Raw genomic sequence first — 20,920 nt, forward strand, 5'->3', positions numbered from 1 at the left:
TTTTTCTCTCTAACAGGTTATTATTTAATAACATTAACGTTAGTAATGTATTTAAATACAATAGATTTTATTAAACAAATGTAAATCCAGGGGGTTTAAACATCACAGATTGTTCTTGCTTCTGACGACAGCTGGAGCATCATCACTTTGGGCAACAGTCTCATATTATCCCTTCACGTGCTCCTTTACTGCAAGTCCCAGATGTGTGCGAGAAGCACCGAAATATGGCGCTATCATTTTCAACCAATGGGTGGGCCGTTTGTAACAGGTTGCAGGCTGGCGTCACTACCGTGTCGGGGGCGTGCATTCAAGACGGAAAAGCGGTAGGGGAGGCGTCGGGAACGCGCTCATCTGTTAGGCTGGCAAATGCCTCGGGTGTAACAGGCCGATCATTATGGGGGACCCAGCACCCCGAGGCGGGATGGACCCTGATCGACCGACCGATGCGCACAGCTCATCGAGGCGGTTTATACCGGGATAAAAACATTTGGTGACCATAACAAACAGCCAGTCAGTGAGCTTCGCAGAGGAGGCGGTGTTTGCTGGGATTCAATCAGAGCCAGAGTCGCGGCTTGTAGCTTAACTAGGAGAGAGGGACGTGAGGAAACGGCGAAGACGGCAGTTTATAATCTAACTGGATCCGGCTCGAAATTGCGTGAATGATGGATGAAATGTCGATTACACGACGGTCCGGTCAGCCCAACCCTGTCAAAGCAGGGTGGGTTCATCCGGAGTGATATCAGTCGGCTGTTATCTGTTGGCTTCTCCTCCGCCGGGCGGCGATGTCCACTTTCTGCCTAGATCTGCAGACGTCTGCCGTGGTTTCAGCACCACTGGAGCTGGACAGCGACTGCATGGAGCCCCGGTCCAGCGCTGCCGCTCAGGAGCCCGGCGGCTTTCAGGGTCAGCCGCTGCGGCACGCCGGCTCCGGAGGCCTCGGCATGGCCTTGGAGGAGGAACTGGCCATGCTTACCGGGGAGCGGGACGAAGAGGAAGAGCTGCCGGAGCTAGAGACGCCCGCGGTGGGGCATAACGCAGACTTGCTGTCGCTCTTCCGTCAAAAAGAAAAAGACTTGGTTTTAGCTGCTAAACTCGGCAAAGCGTTGCTGGAGAGAAACCAAGACTTGACCAAGCAATATGAGAAAATGCACAAAGACCTCAACGAGAAATTAGAGGTAAACTAAGGATAGAATATATAAGTTTGAATGCTGCAAAGCCTCTTTCTGGTTTGTACTTAAAAATAATCCTTAAGTCAATGAGCCTTAACTATGTAAACAAACTCAATAGGATCATAACAAATGCTACCTGTAGAGTCCCACATTCAGTTTCCCCTGCATGATTCCCTTTTTATGGGGAACTAGCTACAAATGATGAATTGAAGCCTGCTGTTCATTCTGATCTAAACACTACTCTGTCTCTGTCAGAGACCAACAGCCAAGCGAAAAAAAACAAACGGTGTTGCAGTCTGTGAGTTATTCACATATGGTGTTGTTTATGAATGATGTGCAGTTGGGCTTTTGTTCTTGTTGTTTTCAAAAATCCTTCACACAAGCCAACACGTGGCCTGAGAAAAAAAAACCCCAAAGACTAATCCTGTGGCCGACTGTATCTACTGTACATCTGTTCAGCCCTTTGATCCATATTCATCCTCAGAGAAATAAGCTGCCTCTTAGTATCAAACTCTCCTGTTCATTGGTGTTGTTACAGCACCTGGTATCCTATTCTAGCGGCCTGTGGTGTTGTTTTGTGAGGTTGTTTTGATTCTCTCGGATCCCTCTTTTTGTTCGGACACATACACCCTCGTGAAAATAGTGGCCACACAGATGCCAGCTGCTTCAGCCTTGGACTTAACCATAATAACAACCCCCCCATCCCAACCCTGGCAGCCGCTGGTGGTAAATCTGTCCACCAGTTATCGCCATCTAGAGAAAAGATAGAAGCATCCTATTATCTGAGCTGTCACTCCAGGAGCTAGTGAAACAACTAAACTATATTATATCCCCTCCACCAGATTAAACCAGTGCTTTTTATTTTGTGCAATCATAGCTGCTGTTATTGTGGCTCTTTTGCACTTTTTTGTGCAATTTGTATCTGACTTTGTCACTCCCTCAATGATTTCATATGTTGTGTAATATTGGGGCAAACACTGCAGATCAAAATCAAGCAAATTAACATTTAACCACGTGTACCTCTCTCCCTTCTGTCCACATGCAGCACTTGGAGCAGGAGAAGCATGAGTTGCGTCGGCGTCTGGAAAGTCGGGAGGGGGAGTGGGAAGGCCGCGTGGCCGAGCTGGAGACGGACGTCCAGCAGCTGCAGGGTGAGCTGGAGCTCCATCAGGTCCAGCTGAGGGAGACCGACAGAGACAAGACCAAGGCAATCGGCGAGCTCTCCGAACAGAACCACAGATTGCTGGAGCAACTCAGTAGGGTGAGAAGCAGTCTTCATGTGTGTGTGTGCATATGCATGTGCTTCAGATGTACTGCTTCCGGCGGGCTGGGCAAATCTGCATTTAAGATTTAATTAGTTTGGGCTCTGAGTCACTGGTCTTAATGTTGCTTTAAACAACCTTCCCCCCCAGTGTGTGTGTGTGTGTATGTGCAGTATGTGGTGTCCCTGGCTATAGGCCTCGGGGCCACTCAGTTCACTTCCATCCTGCTTGGCCGACCTGAAACCAAGATGCTCAGCCAAGTGAGGTTTCATCATCCCTCGGGGGTTATCTACCGCCATTCAGCCCATCTCTCCCTAACTTCACCTGAATTGTGCTAACTCATCAATTCCAAAAGTGGAGCTTATGTTGAATAATTTAGAGTGATTGGACTGCACACTTACGCAATAGCACTCTGCATATTGGCAGGTCGTTTTAAGCGCAGTTATTATGACAGGCGGAGTAGAAAATGACTTTTAAAATGTATGATATTTAGATTGATTGACAGACAGACAGATGCAATCATACATACCACAGTGCTTCAGGTTGGCATGAGGACTTGAGGCTATATTGTTGTAGATGCGATGCACTGTTCACACGTCTGGGGAAACTGAGATTGGCAGCAGATGCAGATTGATGGGGCGGAGAGCGCTAGCTTTTGTAGCAACATCTGATTAATCCCTGTGAAGGTGCTCCTCAGTCAGCTCCGTCTACTCCAAAACAGAGACGCCTTAACCATACAGAGTGGTTGCTTAGGTGTAACAATACGACAGCTCTGCAATGCAACTGTATCTTTGAGAAGCCTTCAATATATTACTCTAATGAGACATGCTGTGTGTCCCAATACTCATACTACCATACTATTAACTTTGCCAGGAAAAATACTTAGCATGACCCAATACATAGTATGTTAAATGAAGTATCCCCAAAATACCACGATGTTCGATGTTTTTTTTTGTTTTTTTTTAAGTATATGATGCGATTTGGAACGCAGCTAATGCATCTGAAATAAACCGTTGGTGTTCTTGTTATTGTGGCTTAATTTACAAACTCGGATAAAATGACATGCTTTGTTTTGTCATTACATATTATGTTTTAAACTATGTATTGAAAAGCTACATATCACGCCAACATCAGTTTACAACTGATACTGTATAAGTCACAGGGATGAGCTTGCTGGACCACGTCATGCTGCCTAGCCTGTCAGTGGGATACACTGTACGGCGTAAACACCTGTATGGCCATTATAAAAATGTAAGTGACGTAAACAGAGACATGAGTGTCTTCAGCTGCCACGTAGGCTGGCAGTGCGTACCAAGGCTACATTTCAGGATGCCCCAGAGCTGTGCGTACAAAGGCTGACAAGTCTGTAAAGGTGCCTTGATAACCACGTCAGCGGTTGCGTCTATGGTGACGCTCTCCTTCCTGGAGATCTGCTCCCAGGCACCCGCTGTCCGGAAGGCTCTGTGCGGTTGATTTTAACCCCCAGCTCGCTGAGCAGCTTTACTTCTCATCTGGAGCAGATTAAATCAGCATCATGCCCCGCATTGCCCCAACGCCATCATCACATTGCAATCATCAAGGACTGCTCTCGACTGGTCAGTCGCTGTAGATCTAAGCAAGAGCGATCAGCATAATTAAACTGCCATTCATTTAATTGAAACCTGGGTGTGGGAATATAAAGAGATATTCCCTGAAAGTGGTATTTTGTGTTGGGGGGGGGGGGGGGGGGGGGGGTCTTTATGACTCAGTGAAATTTATGAGACTTAATTGACTGCATCGATCCAGATCCATGATTCAGTGAGTTGGGCTGACAGCGGGAGATCTGCTGGGTCATAGAATAAATGAGGTCAACTACAGTGCTTGCTCTCTCTCTCCTTTTATCCTTCTTCCTCTCCCTCTTCCTTTCTTCTCTTTCTCTCGGTCAGTGCTCATTATTAAGCGCTGGGCTGTGACTAAGTAATGTTTACTGTTTACAGCTCTGAGTGAATGGAGGAAATATAAGAGTAGCCTGAGGAAACTCTGGAGGACTGCTATTTTCATCTGCCCTCCGTGTTTCACGTAATAGTTAACTCTTTCACGGAACAGACTTATAATGATCTAGACTGGTCCGTGTGTGGAAGCCTTGTAACAAACTATGGGATAGAATGTGTTCCTGTGCACGGCCAAAGGGATTATGAGCGTGTTATTTTAGTCCTTTGGCACCTCGGCTGAAAATCACATTTCAGAGAGTGATGAGTGGACAATAGACACACCCACGGAGGACAAGGCTCCTAACAGAACAACTGTATCCTCAGCCACTGGGTTTACAATAACAAACAAACAGGGGGAGCACAATATTGTGTTCATCATGACTGTGGAGGACTTAATTATCAATGAGCAAACAAATATGTCAAAATTCAGAAATACTGTATATAAATGTAGATTTATAGAAAGAAACTGAAGACGTTTCTTTTTTTCAGATTACCAACATGTAAACTATTAATTTATTTCAGCATTCATGTATGAAAGTATTTACATTTTTTGTCCTCCATATACAACTGCCTGAGATTTCTGAAGCAAATCTTTCAGCCAAAGAATGAGATTCATAAAAACAGTGCATCGCCTCACGAACAACTTAAGAATCCGTTCTTAACAGAACCTTAAATTGGCTGCAGTGGGATGACCTTGAGAAGGCAGGGCACTCCATGTGATGTCATTTACGGGGTAAGATACAGCGCTGAGGGGATTAGGCTATAATCCCTGCTAATAGCCTCGCCATATGCATTCAGTCAGGAACCAAAACAACTCCAGTCCATACTTTACTTAATTAATAACAGCAGGTGAACAAAGAAGATCTAAAATTCTTATCGTGGGATGACACAAATACCCCCTGTGGTTATTTCTCTTTGTGTGTGTGTGTGTGTGCATGTGTGAGTGAATCTTCCAATACTGGGTGATGAAAATACACATTATTTTAAATACCCCCAGAGAAAATAGATCCTGGAGTAGAGCCTAGGAGGTGTGTGCTGGTCTGTATGGATCTTTAGTGTGAGAACAGTCAATCTCCTCAAGCCTAATCTGATCAGAGTGAACCAGCCGGAAGGGGACCTTTCTCTAATTACATTACCACAGATGCTCAGAAAAGGCTGGGGATTCACAAGTGTGCATGTTTTATGCCCGTGGTCAGTTCTAATTCCCTCAACCTCTATTTACTTAATGACAGCAGCCCCCCAGTGACTCAAAACTGTTTATTTGAGGCTATAGAGGAGGAGTAATTACATTTTCTTGACTTGTCATTGACAACAATTCAAGAGGCAAGGTGTTATTGGAATGACAAAAGCAGAAAGTTGGCAACCTATGTTGTGTCTGGCATCATCAGTACAGTAAATCCACATCACGCTTTGCACAGGATTCAGTTTCACTCCCCCCTTTTTTTTTTTACAACATCTAGCCAGCGTTGGACACGCTCCCTGGGCATCTGTCCAGCCATCAGCTTCATTCACATCTAGTCACCGGAGCACATGACGCCCGTGGTAGCTGTTGCTCTCATGGATCAGCTCTCTGATTGGCCCGTACCGTCACTCTCTGTATTTGTTATGCAACCGTTTGAACGCGGTGTTGCCCATCCTCCATCATCGGTCTAGACAAAGGCAGAGTGCTCTGTGACAGTGACTAAAGGAAACTACCAGAAGCATCGAGACCACTTGTCGCAGCTCTGAGCCATCCCACTTCACCCCTGGTTGCCGTGACAACCAGAGTGACATGCAAATTGAAACTCCATGTGGCGTTACCATGGGAATGCGCTCTACACAAGTGGCACAAGGATGCGGATAGTGTGATGCTAAGTTGAGCCCCCCCTCAAAAAGACCTGCGATGCACCTGCAGTCATATCTGCTGGATATTGTTCCACAGCCACAGACTGAATCAACAGGACCGGTGTTGACTTTCCAAGTTCCGGCCCTCCTCTGGAAAGTTAATTTACAGTATTTAGTATTTAGGGGATGTAAAGAAACGCGTCTCTCTGCTGAGCCCTACTTTGCTGCCCTGGATTCTATCACAGCCGTCTGATTTGCCCCCGTTCTTCCTGTAATGCCTGATCTGGGATCTGAGGAACGTATGAGCAGATTTAGAGAGTATCTGCAAATCAGTCTGAGATCATGATGAGAAACCACAGCATTGACCGCAATCTCTCAGCATCTTGGGCCAGTCGGTCAGATGTCACGAAACCGCTGTCACCCGTTTCCCACATACAGAGACAGGATCATGCAGCTGTCACATAGAACCACACATCTGGCTACCAGACATTAAATCACTGTCGAGTTATTTGAGCTCTTTCGCTTCAATGTCTGCTTAACGCGGAAAAATGGCTTCGAGAACAACAGATGACGCACTGGACATCTCAACTCCTAGAGTCCACAGTGGTTGTTTTTTCATAGTTTGTTTAGGTGGAGTTTTAAGTTGAAAAACAACCACAACAAATTCTCAAATGCATATATGCAAATGATACTGATCATACGCCTACAGAAACATGAAACATGCAATACCAACTCCATCAAATATCACACAGCAAAGGGTCATTTAAAAAAAGATAATTTCCTGAACAATATCAAGCCTTGAGAGGATCAGCCTTGTCGTAGTTTTTTTCTTTTTTTTTTTACAAAGTATCTGTCTCTTCCTTGTGAAACCTTCTGTGTCTCCGTAGTACCCAAACACAGATGGAAAGATGGGGAGGCAGCAGGCATGAATTTCAATGAGTTCACGTGCAAAAGATGACTTACAGCTCGAGTCCAAAAACACTTTTACGTAAAAGTAAATCCAACACAAACTAGGAACACTGAAGACAACTGAACACTAGGCCAAAGCAACTAAGGCAGAAAAACTGACAATTCAAATGGAGGAAACACATAGATACACAAGAGACTAATCAACTCATGAAACACAGGTGTGGAAGAAAACAGGTGGGAAAAAGACAGAGGCAGGAAGTAACACAAAACATGACACACGATGAGAGTTAACTTTCAAAATAAAACAGGAAACAGACTACAACCAATCCCAGGACCATGACAAAAGTCATATCCCTCAGTGTGTTGTATGGTTAGTTACTCTATTCATATCTTTGTAGAGTATAGAGTAGAATAGAGTTTTATTTCTAAGGCATTCATATTTATTCATATTTGAGACACATGGAGCAGTGATACCTTTCTATTAGTGTTTGTTTAAGCTCCTTCAAACAAGTCAATTAGTCGTCCATCCACTCAATATTAACCATTATCATTATGTTTTGTGAGTGGCAACTTAATTGTCACTTTTTACATTTTTGGGATGTATTAAACTTCAAAGTATAATAATTACAATGCTTCCCAGAAGTTATCATTTAATCCACGTCTAGTGGATACACAGGGAAGAGATTTACTTTGGAAATAATCCAACCACTAACTACAAAATAAGTTATTTTGTTATTATGTTGTGTCAATATACCACGGCTTTAGTTTTAACATTCCTTTCTGGAACGATCACTGGGAGGTGGGTGATGAATTTCGTTATTGTAATTAAAAAGAAACAACCTCTACCATTGTATTTGAAACATTTTATGTGAGGAGAACATTTTGAACTTTCGGCATGCACATTTGGCTTTCCTTGAAATCACACAGAGTGCTGCATTATTAGTAACCTCAGAACACACACACCGACTACAACCAGCACGACCAGCTGTTGAGCCTCCTCACATGGCTCTGTGAGCTTCTTGAGGAGAGGCAGCAGTGTGTAGTGCCACCTAGAGGCTGTACTTCAGACAAACATTAGTCATCTTCATTTGTACTCAGCACTGCTGATGATTTGCTTAGAGTTGAGCACTGCTTGCCACAGTAATAACAAATAATTTGTATTCAGTGTGCAGATCAACTGCTCCCTTTCGTACTGTGTTTTTTGACATATTTACAATATGTCTCTCCGGTGAGCCGTAAAAAGTGAGTGGTTTTAAAGATTTTGCTGTTGCCATGGCAGTGATGACACGAGAACTGAAGCTTCCTGAGTGCAGCTCTATGCTAATGAAGCTCAGTCAGGCTCTGTGTGGCCTGATCCCACCTGTCCAATAAGCTCAACTGATGCATCGAGTCTGCTGCTGGGCTGGATTGCACAAATACTGAGCGTTCAAGGTTTTTAAGGGCGATGACGTGGGTAAAAATGGCCTTTCAGAGGAACGGCAATCAAATGCGCCATTTACAGGAACATATTTGGGAGGACTGATTTACAAATAACTGATTTACAAATGTCACTGAGTACATAGTGAACGTCAGTGGGTTTAGGCATGTTTGTGTGTGTGTGTGTTTACACATCAGACTCCAATAAATCACCTCAGTCTCTGAGGACAGGGACACAGACTGAAGAGCGGCTATGCAATCTTTTTATTTAACTGAGCAGTAAATATAACACTATAATATAACAATGTGGTGTTATGTCAACGCCACCGTGAACAATAATTAAATGTGAAATCACGTGATTTTACAGGTCTACTGCATTAGTACTGTATGAAGCCTTTAGTGTCTCAAGTGTCTGTGTGAAGTCTGATGAATGTCCTCACGTGATGTCACTTGAGTCAGTGTCTGTTGGCTCTGAGGACGCTACAATAGCTACTTTAACTGAACTGTTGGGGGTCGAGTTAAATTGTGTCAATTTCGACAACCCATCGCCAGTGCAGTGCTAAATGTTTAAGTGTTAAGAGTAGACACATGTAAGGCAAATATTGACCCTATTTTCCTGTTTGTCTCCATCCAGGCTGCAGAGGTGGAGAGGCAGTTGTCCACTCAGGTCCATTCATTACGGGACGACTTCAGGGAGAAGAGTATGTCTACAAGCCAGCACATGACTCGACTAGAGACTCTACAGGCTGAGGTGAGCAGCTATCAGCATCATTTTTCCTTCATAGAGTACAAATGATTGAATTGTACTTTTCAGAGTGCACTTAGCTTGAGCAGTCGCCCGCCAGAAGCTAAACAAAAAAAACCAATTGTAGAAAATGGCAGCTGGGTACTTTTGATTTGCACTTTTCCAATGTTCGCAATCATTGGTACTCAGCAAGAAGCCTGAGTGCTGAAGGTGACAGCAGATCCCAAAGAAAGCGAGACTAACGTTTGAGAGAAGTATTATTAACACATTTTCCTTTGTGCAAATTAACAGTTTATTTAATTGGCAAGAAAATGCCGCCCCGTTCAATTCAATACACTCAGGAGTTTTGCTTCTACAGTGGTACTTGGACCAGTAGCTAATGGTGATAGTGTTAGCCAACATTAGCCAACATTAGATAGATATTGATGTGTAACTGACTTTATGTCGCTTTTCTACTTGTGTTGCTGTTTGTATTAAATTCAAACATGTTACAGTTAATCATCTTAAAAGGTAAAGCAAGATGTAAACATGCATCGTACCACACCATGTTTGTTGTTTCCTGCTTTTGGTGCCATTCTATCTCCTCTCAGTCTGGTCGCCTGACGATGGTGTCTTCAAAACAGTTGACTCTGAAATGAAGAAAGCTTCTGTGTCCCATTAATGTGCAATTACCACTTGCGGTCACAAGGGCTGCTTTTCAGCAACAGTTACATAACCTCACTTCAAAGTTGAAGTTTCTGGTAAAAGACAGGTGGAATAAAATTCCACTAAAGGGAAACGCTGCTTTCAAACAATCCCCTTTTTTTTTCAGAAGATGGTGTTTGATCCACTACGCAGGGTTTTAATCTGTCGGGGCAGTTGTGGGATTACTCTCAAACTACTTTTCCTCTTTCTGTTTCTTTATCTCTCTCCTCACCCATTCCTCCTTCCCTCTTGGTTGGAGCAGCAAGGGCTAGAAGTGAGTGGTTACCGAACGCTGTCTGTCGGTCAGATTGCATGCTGCATGTAACGTCTTGTAAAACAACAATTTAGGATTGCAGAAATTGCACCGCTCCCAATGAAATGATTTGATGATAGACCAAAGTACTGTTATTTCTTAGGTTAGATGCTGAATGAAATGTTTGACTCTTTTGACCTCATATAACTTTAAAGGTGATACATTTGATGATCAGAGCATTAATATAGCAGCAAACAACTATTTGCAGTGTAGAGATATAGAAGAGTAATGTTCACCTGAGCAGAGAATGAAGTCGCTCTCCCTCTGTGTGTGTTGTAATCAGAGCTTCTCTGTGCTTTGTGTACGTAGCCGGTCCGGCCGCACGTGCATGTTAGTGCATGTGTGTCCCAGTGTGTGTGCCCCACTGGCTGATCGCGGAAGAGTAACGGTCCTTCGGTCCCACCATCCAGGTCAACGCTGTTAACTCTGTTGCCGTTGCTTGCATTGCTCACGCAGTTAGCATCGTTAGCTGCTAGCTGCCGGCTCAGCCGTCGCCATGTTGAGAGCCGTGTGGAAGCAAACCCTCAATCATAGAATTGAATTTGGAATTTAGCACCTCTAATACCGTAGCATTTTACATGTAATGTCATGTAATATTAAAGAAACTCAGCTCTGTTGTCACCCAAAGTAAATCCCTTATCGACTTTTCTACATCCTTTGGCAATCCCTGTTTCATGACATCGAGCATAAACAACATGCTTGGTTATCGGAGCATGATGTGTTGTGATGTCAGCTGTGTCATGTATGATATCAGCCAGATAAGTCATGAACAACGCTACTGTTAGAGCATAACAACAAATCAGATTTCCCCGTAGCTTCTCTTCAAAGCCAGACAGAAAACACCCAGACTGCAGAGCCTGCGCTATAATTGGGAGAAAAGGCTACCGCTCTATATTTAGCTGAGATACTGCAATGTCTGGGTGCTCCCACTTTTCCAACGCTTTGCCTTCATACAACGTGTGCTGATGAATCATGGCTTTTTGCCCTATTTGTGTGAAGCAAGAGACCACAGCAGCCCAAAAATATCCAGAGCCTGGCAATGGGGATGCTCATATGGTAATGAAAACAACTGATCCAAACGTAAGCTCCTGCACTGTGAAGTAGGTTACCAGATGTAGGTCAAAAGCAGGAGGGATACAAATGAACGAGAGCTGGTGTTTGTTTAATGGGGAAAGCTACTCGGGCAGCTACAACAATCCATGAGGAATTCCGTAGAAGGCCGTTAGACATGGATGGTGAGGAGTAAGCTGATATCAAGCTTTGTGGAGACACTAATGTATCACTAAGGCATTCCTGAAGACGAGGGTGGCAACTGACGCCTACGCCCGTGCTAGGCAACAAACTTGATACTTTTTAATCTTGTGTAAGAGCCCCGCTTGCCTCAGAGTACGGGAAACAACAAAATGTAGCCTTTAATCAGATCCATAGCTGCCCATCTGTTTGCTATCGACCAGGAAATCGAAACAATCCTCTGGTTTTCCAATCAATGCCTATTTCCCGTGGCGCAGTGACTGACTGGTGCCCTTTGACACGTTAGATTAAGATGCTGTCAGATCGGAAGATGGAGCTGGAGCGTCGGGTGCACGCCATGCTGGAGGAGAACGAGCTGCTGCAGAACACAGTGGACGACCTCCGCGAGAGGACGCTGGTGTTGGAGAGGCAGTCTCACCAGAAGGACCTACAGGTACGGACACATGAACAAACATATTTTAGTGATCAAATCTTTGAGGCATTCCGCCTCTCTAGATATTGTGAGTCAATTACCTTCTTCAATGCCGATCTTGAATTAGTCCTGAAAGTAGTCAACCGACCCATCAGGGGCTGACTTTTTACTTTGCACGGTTGAGTCACAGTTTTCCCTCCTCTGTTGTGTCCAGTTACGGCAGAGCCAGCTGGAGCTTCAGGAGGTTCAGGTGTCCCACAGGCAGCTGACTGCTCGGCTGGAGGAGTTGACGGAGGAGCACAGCCTCCATAGTCTCACCCCGCACCCGTCCAGCCTGCTGTGTGAGATAGAACAGAGCATGGAGCAGGAGGAGCAGGAGCAGGAGAGAGAGCAGGTAGTTACAGTAGAAAATCACTATCAAATACCTTTGCTGTGCTTTTCTAAACACTCTTTCCCCCTCCCGGCTTGTCTGTTTAGCTGCGTCTTCAGCTATGGGAGGCCTACTGTGAAGTTCGCTCGCTCTGCTCTCATCTCCGGGGAAACGACATCACAGATTCGGCGCTGTCAACCGACTCTTCCATGGACGAGTCCTCGGAGACGTCCTCAGCCAAGGATGTGCCTACTGGGAGCCTCCACACCAGCCTGCTAGAGCTACGGAGGCTCACACAGAATCTGCTGGACGGCAACGAGTCCACGGTAATGAAGAACTCACTGGCAACCAGTAGGGCTGCACGACACCAGGAAAATAATCCCTTCTTGACTAAACCTTGCACAGTAGGCTACCTGTGCTTGTGCCACGTTGTCGCTCTTCCATGCAAACATTGCCAGACGGCTGACATCCTTTTTATTTTTAGGCAGCAGCTCCACTCTGGCATTCACACTTTCATCTGCACTCATCTTTTCACACTTTCCTCCTCAAACCACTCAGAGTAGTGTATGGCAGCACTAGTCTAAAAAAAGTCACCCGCATGTGTAAAGATTATGACCAATCAGACAATGCCTAACGGTGATCTCTCTTTCTGATTGGCCAGAGAGTTAACAGAATGGCGGGTATCAGATAAAACTGCACTCACAGACAGAATTTAATTACGTTGTTACTATATTCAAAGTGCAATATTACAGTCTGTGTGTTTATCGCGCAAGTTGACGTGGCGATGACGATAAAAAAAATGACATATTGTGCAGATTTCCTTGGAAGAACTATGTAAATAGTAAATAATTCTAGGGAATGATATAGTAGTACTAGCTGCGTATATTCAGTATTTAGAGCACGGTCACACAAAATTAACATTTTCATTTTCATTCTCTGCGAGTGAAGGGGCAAATAAAACATTTGCATGGTGTGGAGTTTAACTTTGGTGAACTTTGACTGGCGATCCAGCCTCAACCTATAACAGACGTGTATGTGGATGACCCCACTTGGCACTGTGACTGTGCCCTTATCCTTTTTCGTTTAGAGGCATTTCAGTGTTGTAAAATTGTGGACTGATGCTAGTAGAATCATGATAAAAAATAAAGATTAAAATCAGAAGGCATTAAAAAAGAAACCCATAAAATGTAAAAGAAAATGCACGTCAATTCCTGTTTTAAAAGTTATTAGGAACCACTGGGACCCATAAAATAAAAAGAGATACCCAATGTTGCAAAAGTTGGTGATGACAAAGATGCTTCAAAGACAGCTGACTTAATAGTACTCTGACAGGACGGAGCCTCAGTGGGCCTGTTTACATTAATAACCTGTGGGCGGTAACGGCACATATACGTAAAGTGAGTGTGTGTTGTGTGTTTTAAAGGGCTCGCGGCGAAGTGACGAGGAGGCTCTGGAGGAGCAGGTGAGGAAGCTGGGAGAGGAGCTGAGGGAAGTCAGAGAGCTGTACGAAACTGAGCAGGACAAAACACGCAGCAACGGAGATGATGCGCTGCAGCTGCACAATCAGGTACTGAACATGTGCGCACACATGTAGACGCTATGTAACGAACACATAAGTGATCAGGTGATACATTAGGAGGTTAAAGCACGAGCAGAAGGAAGACTTGCATTAAGCAGGGCTCATGTCTGAGAATAACATTTAGACAACATAGTGCTGCAGATGTAGTCCTCACCAGTTTGTGTGGCAGTGGAAATTTGACGCATGTTGATTGTAATTTGGGAAATTGCTTCAACCTTGTCCTCTTTCTGTCAGGACAGCTCTCTCTCTCTCTCTCCTGTGGGCTTAAAGTGCCATCTAACATGATTTACACAAAATAAGCTCCACCCACACGGGTCAGTGGATGCTCTTGTTAAAGTGGGTCGACTAAACATCAGTCTCACACATGAGCACCTCTTGGTATAACATGGACTCGCGCAATCTTGAATTTATGAGGCCAGCGTCTTACACGCCCGCATCATTCCCCCATGTGAATGCAGATGGCGCTGCTCTCGGTGGAGATGTGTTCTCTCCGGGAGGACAACGAGCGGATGAGGACGATGGCTGAAGTCCGAGAACCCAGTGAGCAGCTCCAGACTGCCATCAAAGACAGAGATGACGCCATAACCAAGTAGGTTCACGTCACATCACTTTCCTCATCAATTTCATGTAAAGTGTAAAGGATAATCCATTCTATCACAACTTGGGTCTTCTATTTATAGTTTGGCTATTGTTGCTATTAGTAACATTGTATTTAATCATTTCTTGCTGAGATCTGGGGATATGTTTTTTTTCTGGCAGAAGCAAACTTCTCTCATGTGTGTTGAATTTCTTTAACCAGTGTAGCATGAAACCATGGTGGATAAAAACAGGATAGCTAGCGAATTAACTAAACATCCGCTAAATTATAAAAAAGTACAGATTATATTAAATATGTTTCTTTGTTACACGTGAAATATGAAGCTACAGCCAGCAGCCGGTTACCATAGCTTAGCATAAAGACAGGAAGCTCTGCCCAAAACACCAAAAATAGCTCACTCTTAAGCAATATACAACATTCAGATCATTAACTGTTTCGCTCTGCCTCCAGTCTTCATGCTAAGCTAAACTAACGGCCTGCTCCCTGCAAGAAATTGAATAAGCAGATTAACCAAAATGTTGAACTACTCCTTTAAAGAGTTGTTCTACATTCATCACCGTGTTAGTTTCTATAGGGCCTCCATGCTAGCGGGATGTCATGTGTGTGTGTCCTGCAGGAAGAAAGCGGTGGAGATGGAGCTGGCCAAGTGTAAAATAGACATCATGTCTCTGAATAGCCAGCTCCTGGACGCCATCCAGCAGAAGCTCAACTTGTCGCAGCAGCTGGAGGCTTGGCAGGTGGGTCAAACGTCACGAGCGGTACATTAGTTAAAAGCCTAATAGTCCTTTTGTAGCACTTTGGAACAGATATTTTAAGGTCGTTACATAATTAAAGCTATTTTGTAAATGTAGTTTCTGGATACATTTTGAGATTAGCCAGTCTTTTTTAACACATACACTAAACCACTAACTTCTGAGGGTGCATGTCAGTTGCTCGTCCTTAATGGGTGTCCATAAGGAAACATATGTAGCCTGAGGACACAGGAGTGTGTGTGTGTGTGTGTGTGTATGTGTGTGTGTTTCCTCCCTCCCCTCCCTCATCTGTAACTAGCAGCTCTTTCCTCTCTCTTCTCCCTGCCCACAGTTTGCCTCCTCAGGGCTCTTTACTGTTTGGCTCTTGTGGTTTCTGATCTAGTGGCCTTTCTCAGCTTCCGTACCACCCTTACTTCCTCTGTGGTACCCCTCCCCCTCCTGCCTTAGAGGTGAGCCCGAGCTGCGCCAATCTCGCCGTATCACCCTGCACTAACCCGACTACGCCATGCTGAGCCATTCCATGCCACGGTTAACTGACTCAGGAGAAACGCCCATTCCAGCTTCCTCTCTATCTGAAACCATTAAACCACCAAAGAGAACCATCCAAACCCACCACCCGCTCTCTCCACCTGCCTCTGTCTCCTCTCTCCACACACCTGTTTTCTTTAGGAGATTGGTCCCACTGGTCATCTTACCTGTTGAGAGATGATCACACAGACACCAAAAATACTCCAGTACCTAATATATCAGAAAGCTTGGGTGGTGTTTAGTTATTAGGTGACACCAATAGTAAAATGACTAATAAAAAGTGTGTATTCATTTTTAGCAGCTTGTCAGAGCCCTCTGGTGGCTTTATCTCTCTAACAACCAGCATGGCAACTTTTTTCATCCATTAAATAAATAAAGTATTTGGAGCAATTTAGAAGAGCGGTTCCTCCTCCACAGAGTCAAACGGTAAATCACAAGATTATTAACAGGATAGGGAAGAGAAAATAAATATTTCTGCAACACATATCTTTTTTTTCAGACTTGGCTCTAATGTTTGCATTTTCTTTTGAATTACTGAAGTATTTTTACCTCCTTACGCCTCTAAAATCTATTCAAATCAAGTAAACTGAGAGGACAAAATTATTTTTGGCTAACTCTTAGGGATTACAGAGTTCCAGGGGCGCTGAGAGTTCCAAGCCGACTGTGCGTCAACTGGTTTGTGTTCATGTAATTGAATTGGTTGGACGTTCGATCCTCCAGTCTACGAGTCGAAGTGTCCTCGAGCAAAACAATAATTGTCGGGCTAGCAGGCTTTGGCACAGTATGAAGTGACATCATATATCTATTTCTTAGATTTTCATTGTTTTAGTTTTAAGCTTTTTGGCACATGTTCCTGAATAAAAGTTTTTTTTAATGAAGGCCAGGTAGTATTAAGTAAACAACAAATGATCTGACAGGGATGAAAAGTGGTTGTGCTGTCTCTGTAATCAATGCCTAACAGGTAATTTGATCAATGAGTCCGATCTCTCCAGAACTTCCTGTACCACTCCACCATTGACCCTCTCTGCATGACATTGCTCTCCTGTATTTCTCTCATTTACCTCTTTGTCCGTGGCTGTAGGATGATATGCACAGAGTGATTGACCAGCAGTTGATGGACAAGTACCAGGACGAGTGGCGCTCGGCCCCTACCTCCCTGTCGGGCTCGTCGAGGGCACACGGCAGTCAGTCCTCCAGACGAGCTCACCGCATCTCCGACCGGGACAAGAGACTTTTCTCTTTTTTCAAAAAGAAGTGAGCCCCATTGGACCGGTCCTGAGCACAGCAGACAGACAGAGACAGACGAGGCGAGGGAGAAGGAGGGCGGGACATCACAGTATAAGGGTAACAACTCAGCCAAAGACGGGCAGTGGCACACACTGAAGTTTGGGGAGGGGGGGGGGGGGGTCATTTGCACTTTATCTGTTCCATTACTCTTCTCTTCGCTGACTAAATGGTGACGGCTGACAATAAGAGATAGAAATATAAGAATAGGAGTTCCCCACAGGCTTTGGTTTCAGCCCCTCTCATAGAGAGTCTCGGTCTTACAGAACAGGAACAGGGTCACAAAGTTTACCTCCAAAGAGGAAGGTTTCCTTTTAGTGCCTACGACCATCTCTACTAGCCCACTGCCAACTCTGTAGAGAGGGAACACTATGTACACATTGTTACTGTATGCATCCCAGTTATCAGGCCAGGGAGTCTGGGGAAAGACGGGGTGGATGTATGGGACACTGCAGGGTTGTGGAGAAAGAAGAGGGTAGCGGGGCAGAGCTCTGTGTCAGAATATGACGCTGCAGCCAGCCCACATGTGACCTCTCAGGTTTATTCATTTGTTCAGCGGATTTTCACAACATGAGGCAACAGCTTGATGTATCAGCGCCATAGTGTGCTGCACATCTGACAGGACAAATGATAAAAAGACAGCTGTGCAGGTGAATTCCACAGTGAGGATGTACCGTGGTGCAATGCCCCAGGCCCAAACCTCCAATCAAAGTGAGGAACAAAAACCCTGTAAAAGGTGCACTCAAATGATTTAGTATTGCACTTTCATAAAGCTGCACTAATCAATATGTTTTTATGTAGACCATGTGTAATGTGAAAGGGTTAACTCATAGTCAAACCCACAGAGAATTATCACCATCAGCTCCACGAGTGTTTTATCTTTTTTTAGCTGATTGTTTTGTTTTTTTATGGCCTGCGTCTTTACTGTTTCGGTTCAACCCTTTTTGCAGCAGTAGACAGCTGTTTTCTGCAAAAAGCTCTGATAAACTGGTTGACCATCGTCTACTCAGCCTCAAACGGGCCTGTGGGTCCGTGGTGAAGTCTATGAGGCCTTCATGCTCATCTCCAACATCTGAATAAACCTTTGGGTGACTGAAGTTAGTGATATCGTCATGTCCAGGTTTCCACAGTTCACTTTATACTTAACATTTAAAGTATTTATCATTTTTCAAAGAAAAAACAAGGCACTGTCCAACATTGTCCTCATGTCAATCATCTCCCTAGTTGACCAAATTGAAAAAAAATGTTTACATCATCTTGAGAAGCAGGAAGAACTATATAGAATGCTCAACTCTCAATCAATCCAGCTCAACAATAACCTGTTGAATTTCTGATCATTAGAAGGCATGTTGTTGTACAGAAACGTCACTCAACTTCCTCTGCAGCGTTCCAGGTCTGAGCTGCTTTGGTTCAATACTCATAGAAAAGGTCTACCTCCATTCTCATAGCTTCAATACTTCATGGGCACTTTGATTTCTTATCTGTCGGGCTTCCGTTTTAGGCGACATATCTGAGACTCCATTAGTAATACAGTATGTGTTGACCTGAAATCTCCGAGCATGAATGACTTAGTGTGGCACAGTGATGTCTCACGTCTGTCTGTGTTTGTACTCGTGTCTAATGCAGCTGTGCAAACCTATGCAGATGTCTTCTCGTCATCTCAGCTGGTTGTTGGGAAGGATCAACCCAAAGAATGATTTTTTTATAAAAAGTTGAATAGGTTTGGACGAAATCGTTATATTTATAAGAAAAAATGCATATCTTTTTGAATGAAGATCTTTTTTTAGGGGAAATATACCTGTGTGTTGTTATTTCTAGGCTGATATTTTCATGTGTGTCCTAACAGTGAGCAGGAATTCCACTGATGAGTTGGAACTTATCACTCATACGTATGTCTGTCCGGGTGTGGCATGCAGTAGAGCTGGAGAGAGAGATTCATGAGTACCTCTAAGTTTCACCCAAATTAGTCACCAATATGATGCGTAACTAACCGGGAAGACCCCAAGAAGCCTCATGAATCTTGATTATTTATCCAAGAGTGCCCCAAATAATGGAAATTCAGTTCTTGGTACCACTTCTGATAACTCACCCTTTATACGTAAAGTGTAATTAATTCGTTTTTTAGTTTAATTGAATTATTTTAAATGTAATTAATCAATACCACTCGCGTATTTGCTGGTTAAATAACAGGCCAGCAGTTAGTTAGCTTAGCTTGGTACGAAGACTGGGAACAGGCGGGCAAACAGCTAGCGGTATTCCCTTAAAGGTCACTATTCCTAAACGTTAAGTCTACATTTTAAAAAAATCACTATTAAGGAGTCAAGAGTTTCTCACTTTCTAATAAACAAACAGTTAGAACATCATCTCTAAATATTACTGTTAAAGAAAGTAATTAATTAAGGGTTCTTACAACAGGCTAGACAAAGGTCTGCATTACTGTTCATAAATTAATTTTCTAAGTGCCCTGCAGACCTTTCTAGGAGATCAGAGGTCATATGATTTATAAGTCTTCCTGATGAGTTAAAGAGCTAGACAGATGTTTATATGTAACCGGGGAAGCCTCATTCTGGTGTTTTCTCTCCTGTGTTTATGACCTATGAACTGGTAAAAACATGGGTTTGCAGCACAATCTTTCTAAATTCCTTAAAAAAAATGTAATCTGTGAAACATTTTTGCCAGGATCATTTTTCTACGTTAGTTTTTTTTTTTTTTATTCATCTGTGAAAACAGTAAGTGTTTACTCATTCCAGCCACAAGAGGCTGACGTGCACCACGACCCCATGTTCTTCCAGGTGAGTTTAAACTGACATAACCGGATAACACACACTATATGTACTTTGTGTTTAGAGTGCATGAAAAACATCAAAACTCACCTGGAAAAAAACATGAATACTTTTAGTCCTATTTAGAAGATTGGGTTGTGGCGCTCTGCAGCTGCTTGTGACCTGAAATTAGTATTACAACAAATAAAAACTAATCTTAAAAAAAAAAAAATGCACCTGCCAAAACGTTTTCTCTACCAGTTTTACAGGCGAACATTTATTCTTAAGTCATGAACACAGGAGAGAAAACTATTTAGATCAGATCTAGAAAACGAATATATATATTTTTAAAGAATGTCTTGGCCAAGGTAGGCAGCACTGACAATGAGTAACAGATTAACAATATAAGATAACACAATTAAAAATATCAGAGTTAAACAGAAATGTATTCTGACTTTTTCCCAAAATCAACTTAAATGGCACCTAAAAAAAACCAAAAGATCATTTAAAACCATAAAATAACCAAAACCAATCCAAACAGTAATATACTGAGAATAACAAGATTTTTGCAATTCTAAATCTAACTTTACAAGCTTCCAGGAATTATATAATGATTTATTTATTATACTTTTTATACTCTGTATAAAGGGTTCCTTATTAGAACGTTCGATCAGTGCTCCTGTCTGAAGGGAAAGTGTTAAAGTGGGTGAATTGAAAACACTGACCCTTCTGACCCTTCTGAGCCTTCACATCCAGGTGTTTGTAGTTTGGGACTCCCCTCCATTGGCTGATTAGCAGCTGAGGGAAACTTGGATTAAACACCAGTCGCTGCTGCCACAACCGGACTGTTAATCGTCTCACTTCATGTCACGTTTTTGTTAGAAAAATAATAAGTTGTAACATTTTTGGTTCTGTCCACATTGTGTCATGATTACTTTGTTTCTCGTTTGATTGTTTGCATTGTCACTGTAGACTCCACTGATTCATTTCTGAATTTGAAAGCATTATTCTGGAGTCCGTCTGCAGCTGCGTGTCAGTGTGGTAAACATCCCGATGCTGCCGCAGAGTGTGTGCGTGTGTGTGTGTGTGTGT

At 43.5% G+C, this 20,920-nt stretch overlaps 1 protein-coding gene across 1 annotated transcript; it reads left to right on the plus strand.

Moving 5' to 3' along the window:
• Positions 1-782: 782 nt before the first annotated feature.
• On the plus strand, positions 783-15,636 carry bicdl1 (BICD family like cargo adaptor 1; the record flags this gene model as incomplete). The annotated part of the gene is made up of 11 exons (XM_079161994.1): positions 783-1,175; positions 2,215-2,430; positions 9,185-9,301; positions 10,242-10,253; positions 11,830-11,976; positions 12,170-12,349; positions 12,433-12,651; positions 13,749-13,892; positions 14,363-14,493; positions 15,119-15,239; positions 15,586-15,636. The coding sequence occupies 11 exons, from the start codon at positions 783-785 to the stop codon at positions 15,634-15,636; spliced, it is 1,731 nt and encodes a 576-aa protein (XP_079018120.1).
• Positions 15,637-20,920: the final 5,284 nt, after the last annotated feature.

This window comes from Pholis gunnellus (assembly GCF_910591455.1).
Source record: "Pholis gunnellus genome assembly, chromosome: 6".
Classification (NCBI taxonomy): domain Eukaryota; kingdom Metazoa; phylum Chordata; class Actinopteri; order Perciformes; family Pholidae; genus Pholis; species Pholis gunnellus.